The 26,532-nt window shown below is 40.8% G+C and overlaps 1 protein-coding gene across 5 annotated transcripts in view; it reads right to left on the bottom strand.

The window, feature by feature from the left end:
- Positions 1–26,532, bottom strand: part of cacna2d4a (calcium channel, voltage-dependent, alpha 2/delta subunit 4a) — a 370,881-nt gene that overhangs the window by 232,277 nt on the left and 112,072 nt on the right. For all 5 annotated transcript variants that reach the window (XR_012100619.1, XR_012100620.1, XM_073059275.1 and 2 more), the window contains exons 14-16: positions 21,962–22,039; positions 12,071–12,151; positions 8,340–8,414 (exon numbers count right to left, since the gene is read on the bottom strand). Coding sequence is in view for 3 of the 5 variants with exons in the window: in XM_073059275.1 (XP_072915376.1) it covers positions 8,340–8,414; positions 12,071–12,151; positions 21,962–22,039 (234 nt within the window). In the remaining 2 variants the exon portion in view is untranslated. The remainder of the gene's footprint in view (positions 1–8,339; positions 8,415–12,070; positions 12,152–21,961; positions 22,040–26,532) is intronic.

The raw sequence follows: 26,532 nt of genomic DNA on the forward strand, positions 1-26,532 counted from the left end.
CCACCTTACTTTTTATATTATTTCTGTTTTGCACTATTTTAATGTAACTATTTGAAATATATATATGTGTGTATATATATATATATATATATATATATATATAAAATACTTAGTTATTTTTTCTCTATATTATCATGTATTGCATTATACTGCTCCTGCTAAGTTAACAAATTTCATGACATACGCTGGTGATATTAAACCTGATTTTGATTCTATGGAATCTACAGATACAAGGTAGGAAAGATAAATGAACAGCTTGGCAGATGATATATTCCTTCAGCTGTTAATACTGGCTTCTATGTGTTCCTAATACTTGGATTTGAAATTTTCAATGCCATCCTGAACACCCTTTCTCCATTTTGAATATTCATGGATGAAGGATTTCCAAGAGTTGGCAGGCATGATACGCTTTATCAAAGTGGATTTGAATGCTTCATTTTTCTCTATCTTCAGGGTAATAAATTCCTGTGACAAAACTTGGAATACATTTTCAATTTCAGGAGCCTCAGGTTGGGTATCATCAGAATTGGTCGTGTATAGTGAGAGTCTCACTGATAATATATTGTCTAAGAAAGTACATTGAAGTTTGTTCACTTATTCTGCCAATGAATTTGGAGCATTTTCTGGGAAACGTGCTTGAGGCAGCTGCAGTAAATAATCTATATCTCAGGCACATGCAGGAGGGCAGATATTTAAAATTAAGATTAGCTGTATTTACCACATATTCATCAAAACATTCACAGAAATACATCTTCTGTGTCAACAATTAACACTGTCCGAAGATGTCTCAGGAGCCATGTTTCCAGTGCCAACATGCATGCCCACAGCTCACTAACCCATCTTTGGAGTGTAATAGGAAAGAAACCAGAGAACCTGGAGGAAACCCATGCAGTCAGAGAGAGAACGCACAAGTTCCTCACAGAGAGTGGTAGGAATTGAACCCTGATCAGTGATTGCTGGTACTGTGAAGTATTGCACTAACTGCTGTACTACCATGCTGCTCTAAACTGGCTTGTAGAGCAGGACCTTTGTGCCAATTTGCGGTCTTAATCTTTAAACCTACTATATCTGAGATGGTCAATGACTATGGATTGAGGGCAATAGTGAGATTGCAAAGCCTTTTTAATTCATAATGCTGTAGTTGCTTCAATGCAATTTCATGTGGTCTCTTTATTTATATGATCACTCCATGAAGCCAATGCTAATCAAGATGTCCTTTGCATTAATAGTTTGGGATAGGGTCAACTTTTGTAAATAGCTAACACAAGTGAAAACTAATTCTACAGCATGTAAAACAGGCTGAACCACTTAAAGAAGATCTGCATTGTCCCTGCAACTGGCACAAGCAGATACTCTGAACTGAATTTTTAAATTTTTTTATTGAGATACAGTGCGGAATAAAACCTTCTGGTCCTTTGAGCCTCGCTGCACAGCAACCCTTCTATTTAATCCTAGCATAAACAGGGGACAATTTACAACAAGCAATTAACCTACCATCGGATTCATCTTAGGACTGTGGGAGGAAACCAGAGCACCCAGAAGAAGCCCACATGGTCACAGAGATTATGTACAAGCTCCTTACAGGCAGCGGCAGGAACTGAACCCAGGTGTCCTGCCTGTAAAGCATTGTGCTAACCACTAAACTACCATGCTGCCCCAGGAGAATTTAAATATTGGTATGATTCAACAGAGTGCATCCTCCAAAGTTTTTCAATAATATAATGTTAACTTCAGTACACAAGATGGAGAAAATAAATCCTGTTTTTGAGAGGACCAGGTTGAGTTTAGGGTTTGGAAAGTAATTACTGTGCATTTTGCAGCTGGTACATTTGCAGTACAATGCTCTGTCAGTTAAGCTTCATTGCTAACCCAATTAAGTGCACACATGATAGATAGATAGATAGATAGATACTTTATTCATCCCCATGGGGAAATTCAACATTTTTTCCAATGTCCCATACACTTTTTTTGTACTAACATTTTGTACTAATAAAAATGTACTAACATTTTTGGCCACTTTTGGTACTTCAGTTTGAAACTAAATAACACAATAATCAGCAGCATTTATTGCAGTAGAATGTAAACCCTTTTTTTCACCAATGGTTTTCACTGGTGGGTTAAATAAGATAGCCAGCAAAAGCAGAAAGGAATCCCAATGCATGATTAACATATTTTTGTTCAGTGAAGTGTGGAAAGCACACGATTTCCATGCTGGCAGCTCATTATAAAGACTTCTGTATGCAGCTAGAATTGCCCACGCTTTTTACTGGCATCATACACTAGCAGGAGAACTGGTATAATTTCCAAGTTGCACTACTTAAAACTTAAAGGGGAGGTGCATTGCAGCTGTGTTTGCTTCTGGGCATTGTTCTACTTGAACCTGTGCTGGGATAAAGTGAATTTGATGAAAAGTTAGTAACTTGAAATGCTAACTCTTGTTTTTCTTTCTCGCTACAGATGCTGTTTGACCTGCTAAGTATTTCTAGTATATTTTGGTTTTATTAAGAAGTGAATGTAGGCATTTAAATTTTTGAACAATGCTGGAAAAGTAAATAGGGGTTTTCATTTCAAATGCAATACTACATGAACTACTCTGCTAGACAGACAGCACTAAAATCACCTCTTCCCATTACCCACCAACATCACATCTCACAGCTTGTATTGACTTGCAGATATTTTAACAGACACATGAGAACTCATCAATAGATAACCCCTCAGGAGAACAGCTTCCTCAACTTGAGAGATTGCGCTATTAGTTAACTAGAGGACGGGCTCTATTCATGGCGACACTGGGCATGTGTATTGTAGATGAGACGGAGAGCAAGAATAGCACAAGTCCCGGGAAATATTTTCTAAATGGAGAGAAAATTCAACAATCTGAGGTGCAAAGGAACTTGGGAGCCCTCGTACAGGATTCCCTAAAGATTAATTTGCAGATTGAGTCTGTGGTGAGAAAGGCAAATGCAATGTTATCATTCATTTTGAGAGGACTAGAATATAAAAAGTAAGAATGTAATGTTGAGGCTTTATAAGGCACTGGTGAGGCCTCACTTGGAGTATTGTGAAAAGACTGGGCCCCTTTCCTAAGAAAGGGTGTGCTGACATGGGAGAGAGTTCAAAGGAGGTTCACAAAAATTATTTTGGAAATGAAACGCTTGTCATATGTGAAGCATTTGATGGCTCTGGGCCTGTACTCACTTGGAATTTAGAAGAATGAGGGGGGATCTCATTGAAACCTATCGAATTTGAAAGGCCTTGATAGAGTGGATGTGGAGAGGATGTTTCCTACGGTGATGGAGTCTAAGACCAGAAGAAGCAGCCTCAGAATAGAGGGATGTCCATTTAGAGGAGGAATTTCTTTAGCCAGAGTGTGTTAAATCTCTGGAATTTGTTTTCACAAGCAACTGTGGGTATATTTAAGGCACAATTTGACAAATTTTTGATTAGTCAGGGCATGAATGGATATGGGGATAAGGCAGGAGATCGGGACTGATAGTGAAATGGATTAGCCAAGATGAAAGTCAAGTCAAGTCACTTTTATTGTCATTTCGACCATAACTGCTGGTACAGTACATAGTAAAAATGAGACAATGTTTTTCAGGACCATGGTGTTACATGACACAGTACAAAATCTAGATTGAACTACGTAAAAAAACAACACAGAAAGCTACACTAGACTACAGACCTACACAGGACTGCATAAAGTGCACAAAAACAGTGCCGGCATTACAATAAATAATAAACAGGACAGTAGGGCAAGGTGTCAGTCCAGGCTTCGGGTATTGAGGAGTCTGATAGCTTGGGGGAAGAAACTGTTACATAGTCTGGTCATGAGAGCCTGAATGCTTCGGAGCCTTTTCCCAGACGGCAGGAGGGAGAAGAGATTGTATGAGGGGTGCATGGGGTCCTTCATAATGCTGTTTGCTTTACAGATGCAGTGTGTAGTGTAAATGTCTGTGATGGCAGGAAGAGAGACCCCAATGATCTGCTCAGCTGACCTCACTATCCGCTGCAGGGTCTTGTGATCTGAGATGGTGCAATTTCCAAACCAGGCAGTGATGCAGCTGCTCAGGATGCTCTCAATACAATCTCTGTAGAATGTGATGAGGATGGGGGGTAGGAGATGGACTTTCCTCAGCCCCCAAATTCCATCAGTATGTGGACTTTGCAATGAGAGGGGAGAACTTGTTGGATCTTGCTTATACAAACATCCACGATGCATACCTGGCAGAGCCCCGCCCCCACCTCGGATACTCAGACCACATCTCTGTTACGCTAATCCCAGCATACAGACCGCTCGTCAGGCGCTCCAGACCAGTTCAGAAGCAGGTGAAAATCTGGCCAGCAGGAGCCATCTCTGCTCTTCAAGACTACTTTGAGCACACTGACGTTCAGGGAGGCTGCAACCGATGGCGACTCTACCAACTTAGAGGAGTACACAGCATCAGTGACCAGCTACATCAGCAGGTGCATTGATGATGTTACTCTGTCCAAGACCATCACTATACGTGCCAACCAGAAGCCATGGATGACCACAGAGGTGCATGCACTGCTGAGGTCCCGCGACCCCACCTTCAAAGCAGGCGAGAAGTCAGCTCTAACAACAGCAAGGGCCAAACTGTCCCGAGCCATCAGAGGGGCAAAGCGTGCACATGCCCAGCTAATCCACAGTCACTTCCAGGACAGCAGCGACACGCGGCACATGTGGAAGGGCATCCAAGACATCACCAGCAGACTCGATGCACCAAATGGCCTAATTCTGCTCCTATATCTTATGATCTTATAACATATTAGGACAGTGTGCTTAGCTGGATTCTTCAATGAACAGGAGCTGAAGAAGAATGCTGATGCACAAAACGATTTGTACATTGGAAAGTGTGGTAAAAAGCCTTGATACCTGTGTTCAATGTTAAGCAGTATTTAGGAGTCTAGCACCAGTACCATTGGGCTTTTAACAGTTTGAAGTTTGTTGTTTTTAATTAGGAATGGATGACCATCTGCATTAGTGTATCTGTGAGGCAGCCATTTTGAAGAATCGAAAGCAGATACTTCAGCTTCGTAAACAATGCAAAGAGCACACACCCACTGTCTGATTGTTGTGGTGGCAGTTCTGTCTGCTGTCCAAATCTCAGTCTGCTGATATTATGGTTCATAGCAACAGTTGCAAAAGGTATCAAAGCTCTTCTACAAAGTGGTCTCCGTATATCCATTCCCCGATATCACAGGATATCCTCTCCACATACTGCCATGATGTCTCAATAATCAATAGTGCAATTCCCCTTTCTCACTTACTTCACCTCTGTCAAACGGGAAGCATCAGGACCCCAGAACACTGAACTGCCAGACCTAGTCATTTCTCAACTACTGTATGTTTCCTTAATAGCTGTGATATCACAATGCCCTGTGCCAATCTATGTTCTGAGTTAATTGGCCTTGCCTTTAAAGAAAATGCAGTTTAGCTTATCAGACCTTCCATGCTTCATGTCCAGTCAGCCTACTGGACTCACTTACTTTAACCCATATAGTTTTAAGTTATAGATTTGCCAGAATGAGCGTAGCACTCTTGATGTTCAGTAATCTATCAAGCATGAAATTGATCATTTGCAAATTGCATGAATGCTGTGTTAAATCCAAATACAATTCAGCCAGCTCTTGAAGTCTTGTCAAAAAATCTAGTCATATGATACTTGAGTGGCAGCCACATCCCCTCAGAACAAGGTGACATAATTGGGACACCATTCTTAAAGAGTTTTAAATGAGCAGCCTGAGGCTACAGAAAAGTGACATTGGCCTGAATACACCTGCTCATTACAGCACTCACCCTAATCATTTCTGGCTTCCTTGTGTGATCACTCGGAGAATTTTGAAAATAGTGTTAAAAACACATGCAAGTCTATTTCAGAAAATCATCAAACCCACATGATTCATATCTAAAAATGAAATTCGGAGAATGGGAGACTTCACTTGGAGGAAGTCAAAAACCAGGCAATGAAGCCTTTTATATTTCAATTAACCAGTTATTAGCTTGTTGTCATCACAAGGGATTACCTATAAGGTGCTGAACTATCACTTTAGAATGGTATTTGAGCAGAACTATTGGACATCATTGAAACTCAGTGTACAATAAGTTTGCTATTATTTATCTCTATCATCAATAGCAGCAAAACCGCTTGCTCAGTGTCAGCAAAACCAAGGAGCTGATGACTGACTTCAGGAGAGGGAAACCAGAGGTCCATGAGCCTCTGAGGATCAGAGGTGGAAAGGGTCAGCAACTTTAAATTCCTCTGAGTTATTATTTAAGGACCTGTCCTGGGCCCAGCACATAAGTGCAATTACAAAGAAAGCATGGTAGCGCTTCTACTTCCTCAGAAGTTTGTGGAGATTCGGCATGACATCTAAAACTTTGGCAAACTTCTATAGATGTGTAACAGAGAGTATATTGACTGGCTGCAACACAGCATGGTATAGAAACACCAATTCCTCCCAACCATTGAGCACACCTACATGAAACACTGTCGCAGAAAAGCAGCATCCATCATTAGGGATCCCCACCACCCAGGACATGCTCTCTTCTTGCTGCTGCGATCAGGATGAGAATACAAGAGACTCAGGACTCACACCACTAAGTTCATGAACAGTCACAACCCCTCAACCATCAGGCTCCTGAACCAAAGGGGATAACGTCATTCAATTTCACTTGCCCAATCATTGAAATGTCCAGACAACCAATGGACTCGCTTTCAATACCTCTTTATCTCATGTTCTTGATATTTATTGCTTATTTATTATTGTTATTATTATTATTATTATTATTATTATTATTACTATTACTATTTTATTTCTTTGTATCTGCATAGCCTTTGTCTTTTGCATACTGGTTGTCTGCCCCACAGCTGTCATGTCATTGGCGAACTTGACAATGTGGTTATTCAGGTGTTTGGTCGTGCAGTAATGTGTGAGCAGACTGTACAGCAGTGGGCCCAGCATACAGCCCTGGGAGGCACCTGTGTTGAGGATGATGGGGAAGGAGGAGCGGTTGTGCATCCTGACTATCTGACGCCCATTCGTTAGGAAGTCCAACATCCAGTTGCACAGTGGTGCTTTTAGACTGAAGAGTAGCAGTTTGTTCACCACAGTCTGTCATACAATAGCGTTGAATGTCAAACTGAAATCCAGGTACAGCATTCTGATATAAGAGTCCTTGTTTTCTAGGTCTATTTAATATGTATTTAAATGCAAGTATCTACATAAACATACATTTTCTCCTTATTAGTCCCAGTGAAGTCAAGAGTGACTTGCTTCAGTTCTAATTCTGTGGGTTCTGATGCAGCTGACCATTTCTACATGGGATCCAGAGCTTTGTCATAGTGGGATTGACACTGTGAGTGGGTGGGGGAGCCTCTGTATGATTCTGTTAAAGAGGCTCAAGCCCCTCAATACCTTCTCAGATGTTCCTTTAAAATTTCAATATTTCATAGTTTTTTTTGTGTCTTTTGGCTCTGTTTGTACATTCAGCCCTGTGGTAGAGCAAATCTATCTCCGCTATTAATACTGGCAAGTAGATTTCCCAAACTCCAAACAAATGTAACTTGTTTCTCAATATATCCCCATGCATGTCTTGCACTCACTGGCATTGTAAAAGTGACCTGACAAAATTCAGGACGGGGAGGAAGAAATCCCAAGGGAAAGTGTTGCCCACACTAACTTACTACTTTAGTGAACGGAGGACTCTATTTTGGTTTGGATGTTATAGCTCGCTTCAATTGCTTGCATGATTTGTGTTTTTTATTTCTTTCTCTTGTGCATCGGGTGTTGGTGTTTTATTTGAATTTTTTTCTTAATTGGGTTCTTTCTGGTTTCTTGCTTTGTGGCTACTGGTGAGCAATCAAATCTCAAGGTTGTATAATTTATACATTCTTTGATTATAAGTGTACGCACTTTGAACTTTTGAATTAAAGTTGCACCAGTTACAAGCTGAAGTTTGCTACTGGGCGTATTTCCCCCCTGCTTGCGCATAGTACATAAAAGATTATTCTTCAAATCAGGGAGACTTAAACAATCCATTGGAACTTTCAGGTCTGGTGCCAAAGGAAACACTTCCTCTACTCAAAGTTTAAAGCTGATATTCATTCCCGTTGTAGTGTAATTGCATTATCTTTTCAAAGGGCAATTGTAGACTGAGGACAGGTTCTGTTTCAGCTTGTGTCGTTGAGCACAACTCTTACTTAAAATGTGACCATTCTAAACCATCTCCTCTCATGGAAGTAACTCTTTTAATTCAATTCCTTCTCATTGTACAAGTTTGCTTGCATCAAAATAGAATGATTAAAATCACCTACCAAAGGTCGGAGATCAGGATGAGCAAGTATATAACCGTTATTGGTATTCAGGAATGCATAACCATGGACTCCAAGCTGCATGAAGAACATGATAAAGGGAAGAAAATTTTAAAACAGTTATGACGCAACAGCGAAGAAATATTCACTCAAGTGAATGTTTTTCTCTCTCTCTTCTCAATCTGCATTCACACGGAGTTAATAGTCAAACCTGTTTGGGAGAAGAAGGCATCTGCGTTTTGTTACAACAGTAATTAGTGCATGCTGTTGATTTATTCCTCTTTGTTGTTAAAGATTATTACAAAATGTTGCATGCACATCTACTGCTTATGTTTCATGTAGAGTCGGAACTTAAGGGGGCACTACTTGCCTTTGAATAAGTCTTACTGAGAATGTCCACACTCATGTTGCTGCTTCTGTGAGTGGCGATAGTGAGTACTACAATAACTCAATGTGAGTGAGGATTACCGAGAGAATTCATTCATTTATAGCAACAATAACAGAAGGCAAGTTGCTAGGAAAGATAGAATCAAAGGTAAATTTGCTTGATGAGTGGCGATGAGTTAGGAGAAAAAATGAGAAAACAAAGTGTCTAAAAGTCCTGGCTGAATAATTAAAGCTACCATTTGGGAGATAAGGTAGGAGAAAGACATGAAATAAGGTAGCAGTGTCATGTTAAATGAAGGGGAAAAGGAAAAGTACAAAATTACAGTTTTAGAGGAAAGGCACTGGTGCACAAGTGGAGTTGCATGAAATGGGCAAATATCTCAGTGAAAGGAAAAATAGGCTGTTGTGGTGCCTTTCTGATGTGCAGGAACCGGTGGTTCTGCTGAAGAAAGTCCAAGAAAGCCATGTAAGACTTCAATTCTCCCAGTTTTTGAATAGAAATCAATAGTGTATGAAACATAAAGCAGTTCCCTAGTGATCTGAAAGCTTGTTCATCATTAGACATTCCAATCAAGTTGTTAATGGTATAGGTACCTGCGTGGGTCCCGGCTATGCCAGCCTTTTCATTGACTATTTGGAACAGTGCATGTTCCAAGCCTTCCCCAGTAATGCTCCCCAGCTCTTTCTGTGCTGCATTGGTGCTGCTTCATGCACCCATGCTGAGCTCATAATTTCATCAACTTTGCTTTCAACTTCCACCCTGCCCTTAAATTCACTTGGTCCATTTCTGACACCTCTCTCCCCTTTCATGATCTCTCTGTCTCCATCCCCAGAGACAAATTGTCTCTCAATATATTTTATAAACCTACTGATTAGAATGGCTATCTTGATTATACTGTACTTCTCACCCCGTCTCCTGTAAAAACTTTATTCCTTTTTCTCAGTTCCTTCGCCTTTACTGCATCTACCCTAGGCTGCAGCTTTCCTTTCCAGGACATCAGGGATGTCCTTTTTCTTCAATGAACGGGGTTTCCCTTCCCTCACCATTGGTATTGCCCTCACCTGCATCTCCTCCACTTCTCTGACATCTGCACTCATCCCATTTTCCCATAAGCTTAACAGGGATAGAGTTCCTCTTGTCCTCACCTACCACCCCATGAGCTTCCGCATCCAACACATCATTTTCTGCAACTTCTGCCATCTCTAAAGAGATCCCACCACTAAACGCATCTTTACCTCACGTCTGCTTTCTGCTTTCTTCAGGGATTGTTCCCTCTGTGATTTCCTTGTTCAGTCATCCCTCCCCACTAATCTCCCTCCCGGCATTTCTCCTTGCAAGCAGCCAAAGTACTACACCTGCCCAGACACCTCCTCCCTCACTTTCATTCAGGACCCCAAACAGTCCTAGGTGAGGCAACACTTCGCCTGCAAATCTGTTGGGGTTGCCTACTTTAACCGGTGTGGTCAATGTGGCTTCCTCTACATTGGTGTAACCCAACGTAAACTGGGAAACCGCCTTGTCAAGCACCTCCACTTCATCCGTAAAAAATGGAATTTTCTGTTGGCCAACATTTTAATTCCTATCCCCATTCTCCTTCTGAGATATTGGTCCATGGTTTCCTCTTCTGTCACGATGATGCCCTCTCAGGGTGGAGGAGCAACGCCTCACAATCCATCTAGGTACCCTCCAACCTGATAGCATGAACATTGATTTCTCCTTCAGGTAATTTTTTCCTCCCGCTTCCTTGTTCTTCTATTTCCCCACTCTGGTCTCTTACTTCTTCTCACCTGCCCATCACCTCCCCGGTACCTCTCCTCCTTTCTTTTCTCCTATGGTTCACTCTCCTTTCCTATCAAATTCCTTCTTCTCCATCCCTGCGCCTCTTCCACCTCCACCACCCACCTGACTTCACCTATCACCTTCCATCTAGTCCTCCTTCCCCTCCCTTTCCCAACTTTTTATTCTGGCATCTTCCCCCTTCCTTTCTAGTCCTGATGAAGTGTCTTGGCAAGTACGTAAGGAGAAGCAGGTAAGTAGGGAGATCACAGATTGCTCTAGAAATAATATGGCTGTAATAGGGAATGACTGTAACTTTCTTAACACAAGAAAATCTGCAGATGCTAAAGATCCAAAGCAACAGACATAAAACGCTGGGTTCAAAATATATGGAAAAGAGTTGATGTTTCATATTGGGACCCTTCTTCAGGACTCCTGAAGAAGGGAATCAGCCCAAAACATTGACTGTTTACTCTTTTTTATAGATGCTGCCTCATCTGCTGAGTTCCTCCATCATTTTGTGTCTTTTACTTTTCTAATATTGAGTGGAACTGCCACATGTAAAGCTAAGGGCTTAGATGAAGCAGGATTTGTTATTTTAACTGTGGCCAGGAAAATTTTCTTATGCAGCATGTATATGACCCTACAAGAGAGGAGACAATACACAACCTGCTCTTGGGAAATGAGGGAGGGCATATGGCGAGAGGGTCAATGAAGAAGCACCTTGGGATCAATGTCTATAATTTAATTAGTTTTAAAATAGTTATGGAATAAGATAAGACTGACCCCCAAGTTACTGTCACAATTGGGCAAAGCTAATTTTGATGGCATTAGATAGGAGCTTATAAAGATTGATTGGGAAAGGTTATTTGAAAGTAAAGGAATGTCTGGGAAGTGGAGGCTTTTAAAAGTGAGAGAGAAAGAGTTATAAGGATCTTTTTTGCCTGGAAGGTAGGAGGCTGTGGGGTACCTCAGAAGAACATAATATCATGATGGTTGTAGATCCCAGTCTGCTTCCCAGGGCAGGATAGGTTTAGGGTGAAAGAGCAAACACGAGGGGCATGTTTCACACAGGTGATGGTGAGTATATGGAACAAACTGCTAGACCAAGTGGTAGAAGCAGGTTCAATTACCACAGTTAGAAGACATTTGGAAGGTACATGGATAGGAAAGGTTTTGAAAGATGCCCAATGCAGGCAAATGGGATTAGCTTAGTGGCAATCTGCCAGGAGGTACTGAAGCCTGATATCACACACCATTAGATGCAAACAAGGCCAACAGGACTGCCTTAGGTAGGCAACCTGGTTGGTGTAGACATTGGGTTGAAAGGTCTGTTTCTGTGCTATATAACACTATGATTCTATGAGATGTATAGTCGTCAGAAACAACCCCGAGATATATGATGCAGTGAAGCGTTTTTGATATCTATATTTAGCTTAGTTATTAAACCTACTCCTATCTGGCACTGAAAAAAAAATTCAATGCATTAACCAATGTGGAGCTTTAAGATTTTTAATAGCCTTCCTTAATATTTCAAACATGAAACGCATTGATACAGTTGACAACCTACCTTATACCTCGGAGCAAGTTTCAATAGTTCTCTCAGCGGAACATCTGAACCTGCAACCCCCAGGAGAATTCCATGTGCTCTCTGCAGAATTATTGTGAGAAGGAAGGTTAAGCTAAGAACCAAGCATACTTAATGTAACTGCATTTATCATCTTATTTGCTACTATTATAAAATGCAGTTGTCACTTTGACAATGAATGGTTCAGAAGGTATATACAGTGGACTAGATCTAGGTCAGTTGCTACCTTGGAGAACTTATGGAAGAAGAAATCACAGGTTCATAAGAGCAATATCTTTTTGGAGTCATTGATAAGACTTAGATATGGAATCTCGGGTTCTGGTGTAGAGGAATCAAGGCAAGATGGTCAGTTTGCTATTAATTACAGCCTTGGAAGCCTTAGAGAGATGCTTAATTTTGAGGAAAACAGGTGAAAAATATGAAGCATTTGGCAAGGATATGAAAAAAAGGATTGCAAGCATTACACTAATCCAGAATTTCCCAGTATTGTAGCAGGCAGATTGTAAAAATAAAATCAAAGAAGTATCCCTAAAATGACAGCATTAGCTCTTTTAAAGAGTAGTTGTGCTTGTTCCTGTCACAACCATGGACCCTGCTGCAGAGTCTAGGTGTGATGCACCGTCAATAACTCTCTCTGAGACGTAAAGGCGAGATAGCGGCTTTTATTGACTGGAAGAAGGAACAAGCGGTGGTTGACCACCATACTACATCCTGGAGACAGAGAGGCCGGGCTCAGACCTCAATCGCCTTTATACCGGGGTCTGTGGGAGGAGCCACAGGAGCAGTCAGCAGGGGGCGTGTCCAGACAGGTATATGTAGTTCACCACAGGGTGCCCTCACAGGCAGGCAGTTGAAAGGGATTAGCAATCAGACTTGTGAGAATGCACATTCCAGCCAATCAGGGTTTACTTGTGGTTGTATTTAACTCCCTTCCTTTCTTTTCAGTCTTGTCAAGTCTTAAACAAACCATAGTAATGGCAACACACCCTGCTTACCTTATTCCATTTTCTGGGAAAGAATACTCCAATTTAGAGTGACGCTGCAAAGGAGCGGTACTCATGCGGTATTTAGTTACTGTTTCCAAGCTGCAGTGATGGCATTAGATTTCAGTTTGAGAGTTTAGTTAGCGGCCCTGTTGGCCTAGTGTTCATTATTTTTCCTTTTGTTTTGTATAGTTCTCATTAAAACTCAGTGAATTAATCATTCTGCTGCTGTGTTTCTGCCTCTGCATTTGGGCCAATCACCAAACACTGTGTCAGCAAGACAGCAAGACCCCAAGAATGGGACCTGTGAAGATAGAGAACAGCTGACCTCGGCAGTTCAGAGTTGACAGAAGTGGCTCATGCAGTGTAATAACTACTCGCAGAATGGCAAGCCCAGCCAAACCAAAGTTTGTTAGTCAGATGGAAGAGAGGTTAAAGTCAGTGGAGACTGTGTTTACAGAAATGGCTCAGGCAGTGCAACAATTGCTTTCATGGCAAGACCAATACAAACTGGCAGACAGCAACAGTTCCAGAATCAGATGGCAGTCATTACTGATCTCAGTGGCATAGTTCAACAGCTCACTACCAACAGCCAGAATCAGATGGCAGCTATTACCACTTTCATTGCTGCAATTCAACAGCCTTAAGCCAGGACAGTACCACTCCCAACGTTTTCCACATCCTCTTTTATAACAGTCTCATCAGCCTCAGCCACAAATGCCTGATTCCCTGAGCAGTTTCCAGTCAGAACTGAATATTCCTCCACCATGCAGATACGCCGGTAACCCCAATGGCTGCAGGAACTTTATTACCCAGTGTGTACTGACTCTCCAAGCCCAGTCAGGGTAGTTCAGAGATGATGTCTGTAAACTGGCTTTCTCTTAGGCAGACCTGCATTCAGCTTGTTCAAGGCTCTGTGAGAAAAAGGTTCTCTTGTAGCCCTGTCTTTCCACAACAATTCATAGTTGAGTTGAAGGGAGAGTGTTTGATCTTCCAGTATGGGGTCAGGAGGCTGCCCACCGACTCTTGGACCTGCACCAAGGAAAAAGGCAAGTCCTCCCCAGAGTTGGCTCTTTTTCTTCTCTTGTCCTGAAACTGTGGCCATGGAAAAACATCAAGGCGGCAGTGGCATTAAGACTTATCCATCTGTCAACCTTGCTAGCAGGGGTGGTCTTCTTTTTGGTAAACAAGGTGGATGGCAAGTTCCATCTCTGCATTGATTATCGGTCCCTCAATAGTATCATGGTGAAGAACCGCTACCTTCTTCCTTCTTCCACTACTTTTCTTCCTTGTCTCTGCATTTGAACATCTCCAGGAAGCAACCATATTCTTCAAGAGAGATCAGCACACTGCTTATAACCTGGTTTGCATCCAAGAAGGAGACGAGTGAAAGACAGCACTCAATACCTCCACAGGTCACCATGAGTATTTTGTGATGCTATGTGGTCTGGCTAACACCCCGGCTGTTTTGCAGGCCCTGGTCCATGATGTGCTCTAGAGCATGTTAAATGAGTTCATTTTTGTGTATTTGGATGACATTCTTATCTACGAATAAACTCTCTCAGGCTTCCAGCTGGGTACAGGTATTAGTTTTAACCAACATTTCGATGACAAACTCTGCCATCTTCATCAGGGATGATAGCTGGGCATGTCTATTCCGGTGGTATTTATACTCCCATTATTCATCTCCCCTGATTGGTTAGTCCTCATCCAGTCAGGTTTCCAATGTCCCAACTTGTTTACAATTGGATTCAAGTTCTTACTTAGAGACTTTTGCCTTTGTTAAAATCCTTTTCCTCTAGTTTTATTACCTATTCGCATTCTCACCAGAAAGACGTCCAGTATGTCTGGAGGGTTCTCTGACAGTTCCTTGAGAACAACCTTTATGCCAAACCAGAGAAATATGAGTTCCACGAAGAGTAGATGTTACTCTTGGGTTACATCCTCACCCCTTCCAGTATTCACATGGACCCGTGTAAAGTTCAGCAGTCACAGAGTAGCCCAAACCATTCACAGTCAAACAGGTGAGATGCTTCATGGGGTTTGCAAATTTTTATCGCTGCTTCATCAGAAACATCAGTTTCATTGCACTCACCAAGAAGAGCTCTGCAGGGTTCCAAGGGACAAGTGAGGCAGACCAAGCCTTCACAGAACTAAAGTGATGGTTCACCACTGTCCCAGTGCTGCAACAACCAGATGCATCCTGTTCACTCATCATCGAGGTTGTCAGAATTGAAGATGTACTCTCACAGCATTCTTCTGTAAGTAATCCGCTGCACCCCTGTGCTATTTTATCCCCATCACTTGACTCCTGCAGAGAGCAACTATGTCGGAAACTGAGAACTTCTGGCTGCCAAAGAGACACTAGAGGCATTGTGACATTGGTTGGAGGAGGCAGAGCACCCTTCTCTGGCATGGAAAGACCACATGAGCCTCTCCTACATCTGTGATGCCAAGAGACTCAACTCCTGTCAAGCCTGTTGGGCTCTCTTCTTTACTTGGTTTAATTTCATCCTCACCTACCGTCCTGGCAGCAAAACTACTAAGGATGATGCTCTCTCCTCCCAGTTTGACATCTCCGAGGACAGTGCCATTCCGGAGCCCATCCTTCCTTGCTCATGTATAGTTTATCTGATGATTTAGGGAACAGAAGCAGAGGTGAGGTCTGTCCAATAGTTGGATTCAGGCCCAGGTGGGGCGCCCTCCCAAATGGCTGTTTGTCCCTGCCACTGTGTGCCCCAAAGTGTTGGAATGGGGCACTCTTTCTGCTGATTGGCCATCCAGAGATTCAACAGACCCTGGAATTTAGAAAGAGATGATTTGGTGGCCTTCTATGTCCTAGGATGTCCATGACTTCATCCTTGCCTACCCCACTTGTGCTCAGAACAAGATATTATGTCAGCACCTGTAGGGTTGGATCTGCCCACTGCCTGTGCCTCACTGTCCCTGATCCCACCTCTTGGTGGATTTCATCATTAGCTGGTCTCCATCAGATGGAAACACTACCATTCTGGTAGTTGTGGACTAGTTCTCCAAAGCTGTCCACTTAATTTCTCTCCCTAAGTTCCCATCGGCTCGTGAAACTGCCATCCTTATGGTTCAGCACATGTTCATGCTGTGTGGCTTCCCTCAGGACAGTGCCTGATCGACGACCACAGTTCACATCCCATTTCTGAAAGGCTTTCTGTTCTCTTTTGAGAGTCATAGCTAGCCTCTCACCAGGTTTCCACCCTCACTCTAATGAGCAGAATGAGCCAGTGAATCAGGAGCTGGAGACAACCATGTGCTATAAAGGAGCATTAATCTTTTAATATTAAGTCACTGCTTCCTAGCGACAGTGTTGGTGTTAGCTTTCAGTTTAAGAGTTGTAGTTAATGATCTAGTGTTTATTGTTTTTCCTTTAATTCTGCACAGTTCTTATTAAAAGTCAGCAAACTGTTCATCCACTTCATTGTCTTTCCTTCTGCACTTAGGCCATAGCTGCACACTTGTTTCAATTCCAGCCATCACTCTCCCCTGACCAAGAGATTGACAAGGAAATTCCTGCTGTTGAATAGTTAGTCTAATGCTAGAAGTACACTTGAAGATGGGCCAGAGGTTCCCTTTTTCCCTGAGAGGTGAGGCCTTCTAACCCAGGAGAAGTCTGGTTGGCATTTAGAAATCTTCCTTTGAAAGCTGAGAGCCGCAAGTTGGCCCCATGCTACGTGTGACCATTTGTAGTAGAGGCTATCACTAAAGCCTCCTATAGACTATGTCTACCATCATCAATGAATATTCACCAAGTGTTCCATGTTTTCCACTTCAAGCCAGTGACATCCCCCAACCCCTTGCTCCATTCACCCCTACTGCCCTTCTCATTTGGTGAATTGGTTCTGTGTGGCACCTTCTGGGAGGGTCAAGTGCCTCATGGATTGGGAGGGGTAAGGCCCAGAGGACCGTTCTTGAATTCTGGTCTGTGAGATACTGGACAAATCTCTCATCTAGGACTTCCAGCAGGCACGGGTTTCACACCTCGGGAGCTGTGCCTAGCGAGGGAAGGCCCTGTCACAACCACAGACTTTGCTGCAGCATCTGGGCATCCTCGCAGGCAGCTGAAAGGGGCTCGGCAATCATGCTTGTGAGAATGCAGATTCCAGCCAGTTAGGGTTTATCTGCCATTGCATTAAACTCCTTTCCTTTTGATTCAGCCTTGTTGAGTCTTGACCAAAGCATAGTGATGGCAATGGCCCCTGTTTACCTTAGTTCATCTTCCGGGAAAGAAGACTACAATTTAGTTTGACGCTGCAAAGGAGCAGTACTGGTTTAGTATTTAGTTACCGTCTCCAAGCTGCAGAGATGGCATTAGATTTTAGCTTCAGAGTTTAATTAGCAGCTCTGTTGGTTTAGCGTTTATCACTTTTCCGTTTGTTCTGTACAATTCTGATTAAATCTCAGTGAACTGATCATTCAGTCGCTGAATCTCTCCCTCGGCACTTGGGCCTTTACCAAACAGTGTCAATTCCCTAATCCTGTATTTTGTCTACTTCATATCAAGTGTGTCGATCTCAAAAACCAACTTGCTTTGAAAACTACTGTTTTAGTAGAAAAACTGGTAGGAATTTCAATTCCTCATGCCTGCTCCATCATTCAATAAGGTTATAGCCGATCTTTTACTGATCAGCACTTTTCTGCACTAACACCATATCCCTTCCTTTACATTTCTCCATCTTTTAAGTAAGAACATTCCAAATACTAATAACTCACTAATGGAAAACATACAGTCAGTAGCCAATTCCTTAGGTTCAGGAGTGGAAACCAGTGTGGTCTTCTGACGATGTAGCCTATCCACTTCAAGGTTTGACATGTTGTACGTTCAGAGATGCTCTTTTGCACACCACTTTTGTAATGTGGTTATTTGAGCTGCTGTCAGCTTGAACCAGTCTGACTGTTCTCCTCTGACCTCTTATTAATAGGGCATTTTTGTTCACAGAACTGTCGCTCACTGGATGTTTTTCATTTACACACCATTCTCTGTAAACTCTAGAGGCTGTTCGGCATGCAAATCCCAGGAGCTCAGCAGTTTCTGAGATGCTCAAACCATCTGGTGGCACCAACATTCATTCCACCGTCAAAGTCACTAAGATGACATTTCTTCCCCATAATGATGTTTGATCTGAACAACAATGCAATCCCTTGATCATGCCTGTATGCCTTATATGCATGAGTTGCTGCCACATGATTGGCTGATTAGATATGTGCATGAATAAGCAGGTATATAGGTTTACATAGTAAAGTGTCCAATGAGTGTATTTCATCTCCATTCCATATCTTTTAACAATTATTATGAATATATGCCTGCTACTTATTGACCCGCGAATCAGACGGAAGAGATTTTCTCTGTTTTCTCTGTTATCTCAAATCATTTATTTCTTTTTAACATTCTCTTTCCCATGAAAAATAATCTTAAATTTTCCGGCCTCATATTTTATTTAGAGATATAGCATGGTAACAGGCCCTTCTGGTCAATGAGCCCCCAAAGTCTAAAGTCCTTCATTGCTTTTACAGTACAGAGAACTTTTTCTATATTCCTTCTAAGGCTTTCGCCTTTTTCCTGGTATGTAATGCCCAGGACTGTCTATTCCTAATGGGCATAAGGTGTATGGTATAAGACCCCTGGAACCAACTGCCAAAGTTCTGGGCGGTTTTATTTGTGGGCACTGGCATACAATTCAAGTGGCAATCAGCCTCTTCATGCTCTTCCACTGTCAGGTTTATAGTGCATGTTTCAACTCCCTTACTGAAGAAAGAATATTGTGCTAAACATGGAAGAAATTGGCATTTCAGCTCAAAACCATATCTTGGTAATCAATAAATATAATTCCTGCTGATGGGAACCAACAGAATTCACTCTTCATGCTTGTAAAATCAGTTTTAAGATTCAGTACCCTAGACATTCTCTCTTCTACCCTTGCTGATCAGGCAGAAGATACAGAAGTCTGAAAGTGTGTACCACCAGGCTCAAGGACAGCTTCTATCCCACTGTTATCAGACTCTTCAATGAACCTCTTCTACGATAAGATGCGCTCTTGATTTTACAATCTACCTTATTCTGATCTTACATTTTCTCGTTTACCTACTCTGAACTTTGTTGCCAGTTTTACACTTTTTCCTGCATCTTTTTTACCTTATTCTAGCTCAATCGACCAAGTAGTGATCTGATCTGTACACACAGTTTGTAAAACATGATGTTCACTGTATTCTGGTACGTTTTACAATAAATCAATAGCAATACAATAACAACACCAATATGAGTATCCACATGAATTCCTGACCTTCATTATGGATAATGGAATTGATGGCTTTGTGGCCAAGTTTACAGACAATCCAAATATAAGTGGAGAGGTAAGAAGTGGCAGATGGAATATAGTGTAGGGAAGTGACTGGTCATGCACTTTAGTAGAAGGAATAAAGGCACAGGCTATTATCTGAATGAGAGAAAATTCAAAAAACAGATGTGCAAGAGGACTTGGGAGTCCTTGTGCAGATTTCCCTAAAGGTTAACTTGCAGGATGAGTTGGTGGTAGGGAAGGCAAATGCAATGTTAGCATTCATTTTGAGAGGACTAGAAAATAAAAGTAAGGATGTGATGCTGAGACCTTATAAGGCATTGGTTAGACCGCATTGGGAGTATTGTGAGTAATTTTGGACTCTTATCTAAGAAAAGATGTGCTGGCATTGGAGAGGGTCCACAGGAAGTTCACGAGAATGATTCCAGGAATAAAAGGGTTAACGTATGAGGAACTTCTGATAGTTCTCAGTTTGTACTCATTGGAATTTAGAAGAATGGGGGGGGGGGGGGGTGCAGGGATCTTATTGATTTTAATATTGAAAGACCTAGACAGACTGGAGGTGGAGAGGATCTTTCCTGTAGTGGGTATATCTAGGACCAGAGGGTACAGCCTCAGAATAGAGTGACGTCCATTTAGAACAGAGGTAAGAAGGAATTTCTTTAGCCAGAGGGTGATCAAACTGTGCAATTCAGTGCCATGAAGGCCAAATCATTGGGTATATTTAAAACAGAAGTTCCTAGGTTTTTGGTTAGTCATGGTGTTGAAGATAACGGGGACAAGGAGGTTGAAAGGGATAATAAATCAGCCATGGTGGAATGGCAAACAGACTTCATGGGCTGAGTGGCCTAATTCTGCTCCTACACTGTGTCTTATGATCTTATGGTCTTATTCACTGGCATGACTTTGTTATAGTAAGTTTCAGTGGCCTTTTTATCTAAATCAGGTAAGAGGGATCAGAGTATTGTGCTCTGGCATGTTACTCTAGAAGAGAAAGTATCTGCAGAAAATAATAATCAAAAATAAGAACAGAAATTGCTGAAGGTACTTAGCAAGTTAATATTTCAGGTCAAAGACTCTTTGTTAATTCACCTTCCTTGTAAAATCTTTTCTAATACTGAGAGTTTCCAGAATTTTCTATTTGTGTTTCAAGTTTCAACATTTTATTTTTATTTAGAGATACGGTGTGGAACAGACTCCTCTGGACCAACCACTCAGCAACCCATCTATTTAACACTAGCCTAATCACAGGACAATTTACAATGACCATTTAATCTATGGACAGGTATGTCTTTTGACCATGGGAGAAAACCCACACACGCAGGAAACCCATGTGGTCACAGGGAGAATGTACAAACTCCTTACAGATGGTGCCGTAATCAAACTCCAAACTCCAACACCCTGAGCTGTAACAGCATTGCGCTAACCGGTATACTACTGTGTGCCCCTGCAGATGCAGTTTTAGTTTTGAATTTTTTTATAATTATTAGGCAACCCTCGGTATTCATTACTGAAATAATTTAAGTTCCGCCTAAAGGCAATGTGGGAAGAATTTATCTTTGAGCACTTGTGTTTCACACCTATAAAGTACTAGACGCTCGATGGGCATACACTACATATTTAGATCCAGTGGTTTTAAAAGAAGGGTATGTGAAGAAAAAGTACAACCAGTAGTTAATAACATGCATCTTAGTGTAAATGTCTAATAGAAGTTTCTCCTCATAATCATCTTTAATGAAGATTCAAGAACAGAAAATAGTGCAAGGTTTTTATAGTAGTTGTGAAGATACTACATAAAAATTGATTTTAATCAGTGCAAGAGTGACAAATCTGTGGGATTCTGCATCAGCATATAATTCAAATTATGAAACTGTGCTAAGATCAGACTTTGAAACAAGCAGACCCCTGTTAGCACATTATCTGTTACGTGTCCATTAACATGCTATCACTAAAATAATCTCTTAACAATATTTTATTGTTTAGTACTTACTCCTGTTTAGGGAAACCTGGCTAGGGAATGGTGTTCTAAGGATTGGCAGCCATGGATTTTACAAGATTCAAAGTATGATATTGGATAGGAAATTAAGCATCTCACTATATTCTTGTCAATTAAGAGTTGTTTGCTTCAGCACTATTTGTAAATCTGGGATTTGGAAATACTGGGACAAAGTTATTTAGTGGATCCCAGCAGCAGTAGTTATGGGTATTGGTAGTTCTGCAGATGCTTGAAGTTTTTGAGCATTAGTTGGGGAAATTTTTGAACCTTTGTATCAAGAGGTTGAGTATTGAACTGGTTGGAATCACTCAAGAACATCAGAAAACTTAAACCGTATCTGAAAATTTTTTATTGTCATTTTTCATGATTAATAAACTCATTATGTACAATCTAACCTATTGTGAATCTTGCACCATATGTTTGAATATGAGGGGAAAGCCTGTATCATTTCAGTCTGCTTACATTTTAAATCAATTCGCAAGGTAATATTTGTCAATTATTCAATATTTAACAATAGCAAGTGTATACAAGCTAAGGGTGAGCAGAGGGGATAATGAATAGCACTCACTGTTTCATTCTTTCTGCTGAAGACTGGCATTGCTACTGTTGTCATGAGCAGCAGACTCTGTGCAGCTGATTGAAACAGCTGTCAAATAAACAGATGATTAGATATTAATAAAAAGACAAGCTGAATGATTATAATGCTAACAACAGATGGGCAGAGTATGAAACTGCTTCAGCATCTCTGATGATAAATAGATCGCAAGTGAAGTAGATCACATGCCACAATGTCTAAGTTAATACCTAAAACATGATCCTTATAAGAAATAAGATGTTCTAAAAATGATACAATTTCATGTGTATCCACAGAATATTCAGGAGCATGAGGCGGAAGGACAATACTAGATGTTGTTAATGTGAACAAGACATTGAGTTAAAAGTGTTCTCTGTTTCTCCTATTGACTACCCAGGTGAGCTGCATTCTCCAGATGTACAGGTTTACAAAATGCTGCGTGAGCTGTCTAATTATAGGATTGTCTCTGGAACTCACACTGCTAAGAAACCTCTCAGCTTAAGAAACCTGTGCATACAATGCTTCCAGCAAGTGGAATAAAAAGAATTCAATGTCACCACTTGCAAAATTACTGAATACAAAGCAATTTCCTTCAAGATATCACTGAAAGGGCATTGGTAAGATATCTGCAAATTGGTGAAGCTTTAATATTTCCTTTGGAATCTTTGAAGAAAGTTCTTTTTGTTCACTTTGTTCAACATTCTTAAACTATGGATAAATACAAATAATTTCATGCAGTTCACGCTATACACAATACATCACAGCTTTAAATACACACAGCACAGCACAGTTCAAGGCAATGACTAATGATTTCATAGACAACATAAAATAATGACAGCACACACTGTGGTTACCTCCATAGACTGTAGCAGAGAGCAGTGATGAGGATGATAGGGTAATGATGATATGACAGAATGATAGTAGTGAACAAAGGACAGGGATTGAGGAGAGTAAATTACAGATGAGAAGTTACTGAAAATTAAGTCACATTAAACAACAAAATAATATTAAAACAATAACTCATAAAATGGACCAAACAAGTATGATAGTGACATTCAATTGCACAATATTCATTTAAATTATCATCCTTTAGATAACCAATTAAAGCTTCTATACGATGTAATAGAACCTAAAGAACTCCAGATTCTGCTGATTGGTGGAGGTATTAGAGAGATAAGGAGTACTAAATCAGGGCTTTACTGGTTTTACAGGTACATAAAAACAGTGCATGCAATCACTGTTACACTGCTTCTTCACAACATTGAAATTATAAAACATCTATGTATGCAGCAATTCAAGTATTAGACCTAATTGAAAGCAATACAGCACAACAGAAATTGTAATGGAAGGACTCTAAACTGCTGGCACTTGGGAGTGACAGTCATTCTTGGAGATCTAAACAGCTGAAAATTACATATGAAAATAATTTGCATTCCTAACTGCCTACCCATGAGCGGATTTCTTTTCATACAGAAAGAGAAAAACATTTTCATTGTTCAGAAAGTGACAGAGGACACAATTTCAACGATGTTCTGAAGCATGACCAGAACTTTAACCAAAATTTCATTATTTGCTTTTGTGGTGGAGGTTCTAACCAACTTGTTTTGAGTTGACTAACATGACTACTGAGGCAAATTACAAAGAATTTGATACAAGTGTGATATGTCATGGAACACTGATTCCGTAATGTAACTTAAAGGCCTAACTCTCTTAACCATGTATTTGCAAACTATTGTACTCATTTTATCCTGTTCTGCAAAATACCTCCCAACATTATATTACCTAGTCCTTATTTGTTAAGGAATAACACTCTTCGATATTTCCTATCTTTGTTTTTCATTTGTGATCCTGCATGTGTATGCATTTGATGAACAATTTGCAGGCTTTTAGTTTGAGAGATCAAATTATGTCTCACAATATTCTCAAACCTGATAAACAGCCTAGTGCATTTATGACTCAATATTTGCATCAAACTTTTATTAGTTCAAGATAGTCTATAGACTATAAACTGTCTTTCCGTTACAGGAAAGATACAGGTGTCAATAGGGAAATGGCTGACAGGCAGGAAGAAGCAAGTGGGAATAAAGGGCCTTTCCTGATTAGCTGCCAATGACTGACTAGTGGTGTTCCTCAGGTGTCAGTATTGGGACTGCTGCTGTTCACATTGTTTGTCAATGACTTAGATAATGGAATTGATAGCTTTGTGGCAAAGTTTGCGGATGATACCAAGATAGATGGTAGTGCTGAGAGAGCAATGTGATTGCAGCAAGACTTAGACAAATTGAAAGAATGGGCAAAAAAGTGGGAAATGGATCACAGTATTAGGAAATATATGTTAATGCATTTTGGTAAAATGAACAATAGTGCAAACTATTATCTAAATAGGCAGAAAATTCAAACATCAGAGGTGCAGAGGGACTTCAGAGTCCTCGTACAAGACTCCCAGAAGGTTAATTTACGGGTTGAGTCTGTGGTAAAGAAGGCAAATGCAGTGTTGGCGTTTATTTTAAGAGGAATAGTATATAAAAGCAAAGAGATGATGCTGAGCCTTTATAAGACACCAGTTAGGCTGCACTTGGAGTATTATCAACAGTTTTGGGCTCCATATCTCAGAAAGAATGTGTTGTCATTGGAGAGAGTCCAGAAAAGGTTCACAGGATGATTCCAGGAATGAAGGAGTTAACATATGAGGAGTGCTTGGCAGCTTTGAGCCTGTACTCACCGGAATTTAGAAGAACGTGGTGGGGTGGGAAGGGTCTTGTTGAAACCTACCAAATGTTGAAAGGACAGGATATGTGGAGAGGATGTTTCCTATGGTGGGGGTATTCAAAACTGGAGGGCACAGCCTCAAAATTGAGGGGTGACCTTTTAGAACAGAGGTAAGGAGGAATATTTTTTAGCCAGACAGTAGTGAATCTGTGGAATGCTATGCGACAGACTGTGGTGGAGGTCATCAGTGGGTATATTTAAAGTGAAAATTGATAGTTTCCTGATCGTTCAGGGCATCAAAGGATATGGTGAGACGGCAAGTGTATGGAGTTGAGTGAGATCCAGAATCAGCCATGATAGAATGGCGGAGCAGACTCGATGGGATGAACGGCCTAATTCTGCTCCAATGTCTTATGGTCTTATATAAGTTAGTCACTCTGTTGAGGGAGGGTTGTATTTAAATGGATTTCTCCTGCTACAATAAATCAGGCACACCATCATGTGAGATAAAAATCTGTCAGTACTTTCTCAAGTACTCACTGGCAAATATTATTGAATCAATCAGAATGGAATAAAAATACAAAATCCTCTACTAATTGTTTCACTTTTAATATAAAAATAAATCAATCTGTTCAGTGGGAATATCAGTTAGTTTTTCTGCCTTGACACAATTTCTTTCCTTGTCTCCAACAACATGTTCCGAAAAGTATAAAGTCTGTATTGGCTTGGAGCTTCAATGCAAATTTTGTATTTTGCATAGTTTGCCAATGGGTCATTTTTTTCTTAAACATGTCCTGTTATGTCATACCCTATGAGGAAGCAGTATTCATAAACAAATGGACCTTAACGACCATTTGAAAAGTTTAAAGGGATTTATGGATTCTTCCTGTGAAAATTTGATCTATGAATACACAGCTTGACAGTGGACAAGCTGGTACCTCTCACTATGTGCACGGTTCTTCTCACCTGATAACAATTAGCCTAATTTTACCCATCCCCAAGAGGGAGATATTAACATCGATTGTACAACTTCGATCATAGCAAACCTGATCGTCACCATCTCATACTAATTAATATGAGCAATTGTTATTAATTAGTCTGAGATTCAACATGTCATGGAGCACACACAGCGTAGTTAATACAAAAAATATGGAAACACACTTTACAAAAGTGAGAGAAGCACATAATAAACTTTTAGGAAAAGAGCCAAGGGAAATGTTTGAAAGCTTGATTTAATGGTGATTCTGTGAGGAGTCTTACAAATAGGATACAAAATATATCAGAGATGAAGTGAGAAAGATGAATTAAAGAGTGCATGATCATGAACTTGAAAACACTACTTCCACTGGTGAAGAATAGGTAGCAACAAATGCAAAGAGTTGGATGGAGAAGCAAACTTAAAGTACAATGATCAACAGGAATAAAAGAAATTTGGAAATCAGAACAGATTGTTCAGTTAGTGGGCTGATTTTACTGGCCTTTGCCAACAACTATGACCACATTTTCTAGTTTTCACAATGCACTGAGATGGAGCTGGTATATTGGGATTGATCGTGAAGCAGTTAACTGATGAAAAAACTGAGTGAGGATAAAAGAGTCATCTCGAATTGGTAATCTGTAATTAGTGAAATGCCAAATAGAGGACTGGGGCCTGCAGTATATATTATCAATACTTGAGAGGTGGAGAAGAAACTAAGGGCACCACAGCCAAGTTTATTGATTATACGCAGCAGTGTGTTCACAAGCTTGTATATTGCAGTGCAGAAGTCAGGAAAACACTGAAGACAAGAAGTATGCAACCACTCGTTTATTGAACTTTTTCCTCTGTACTCCTGCTGCTCTCTTTCTCTCACACT

This window comes from Hemitrygon akajei, chromosome 10 (genome assembly GCF_048418815.1).
Source record: "Hemitrygon akajei chromosome 10, sHemAka1.3, whole genome shotgun sequence".
Classification (NCBI taxonomy): Eukaryota; Metazoa; Chordata; class Chondrichthyes; order Myliobatiformes; family Dasyatidae; genus Hemitrygon; species Hemitrygon akajei.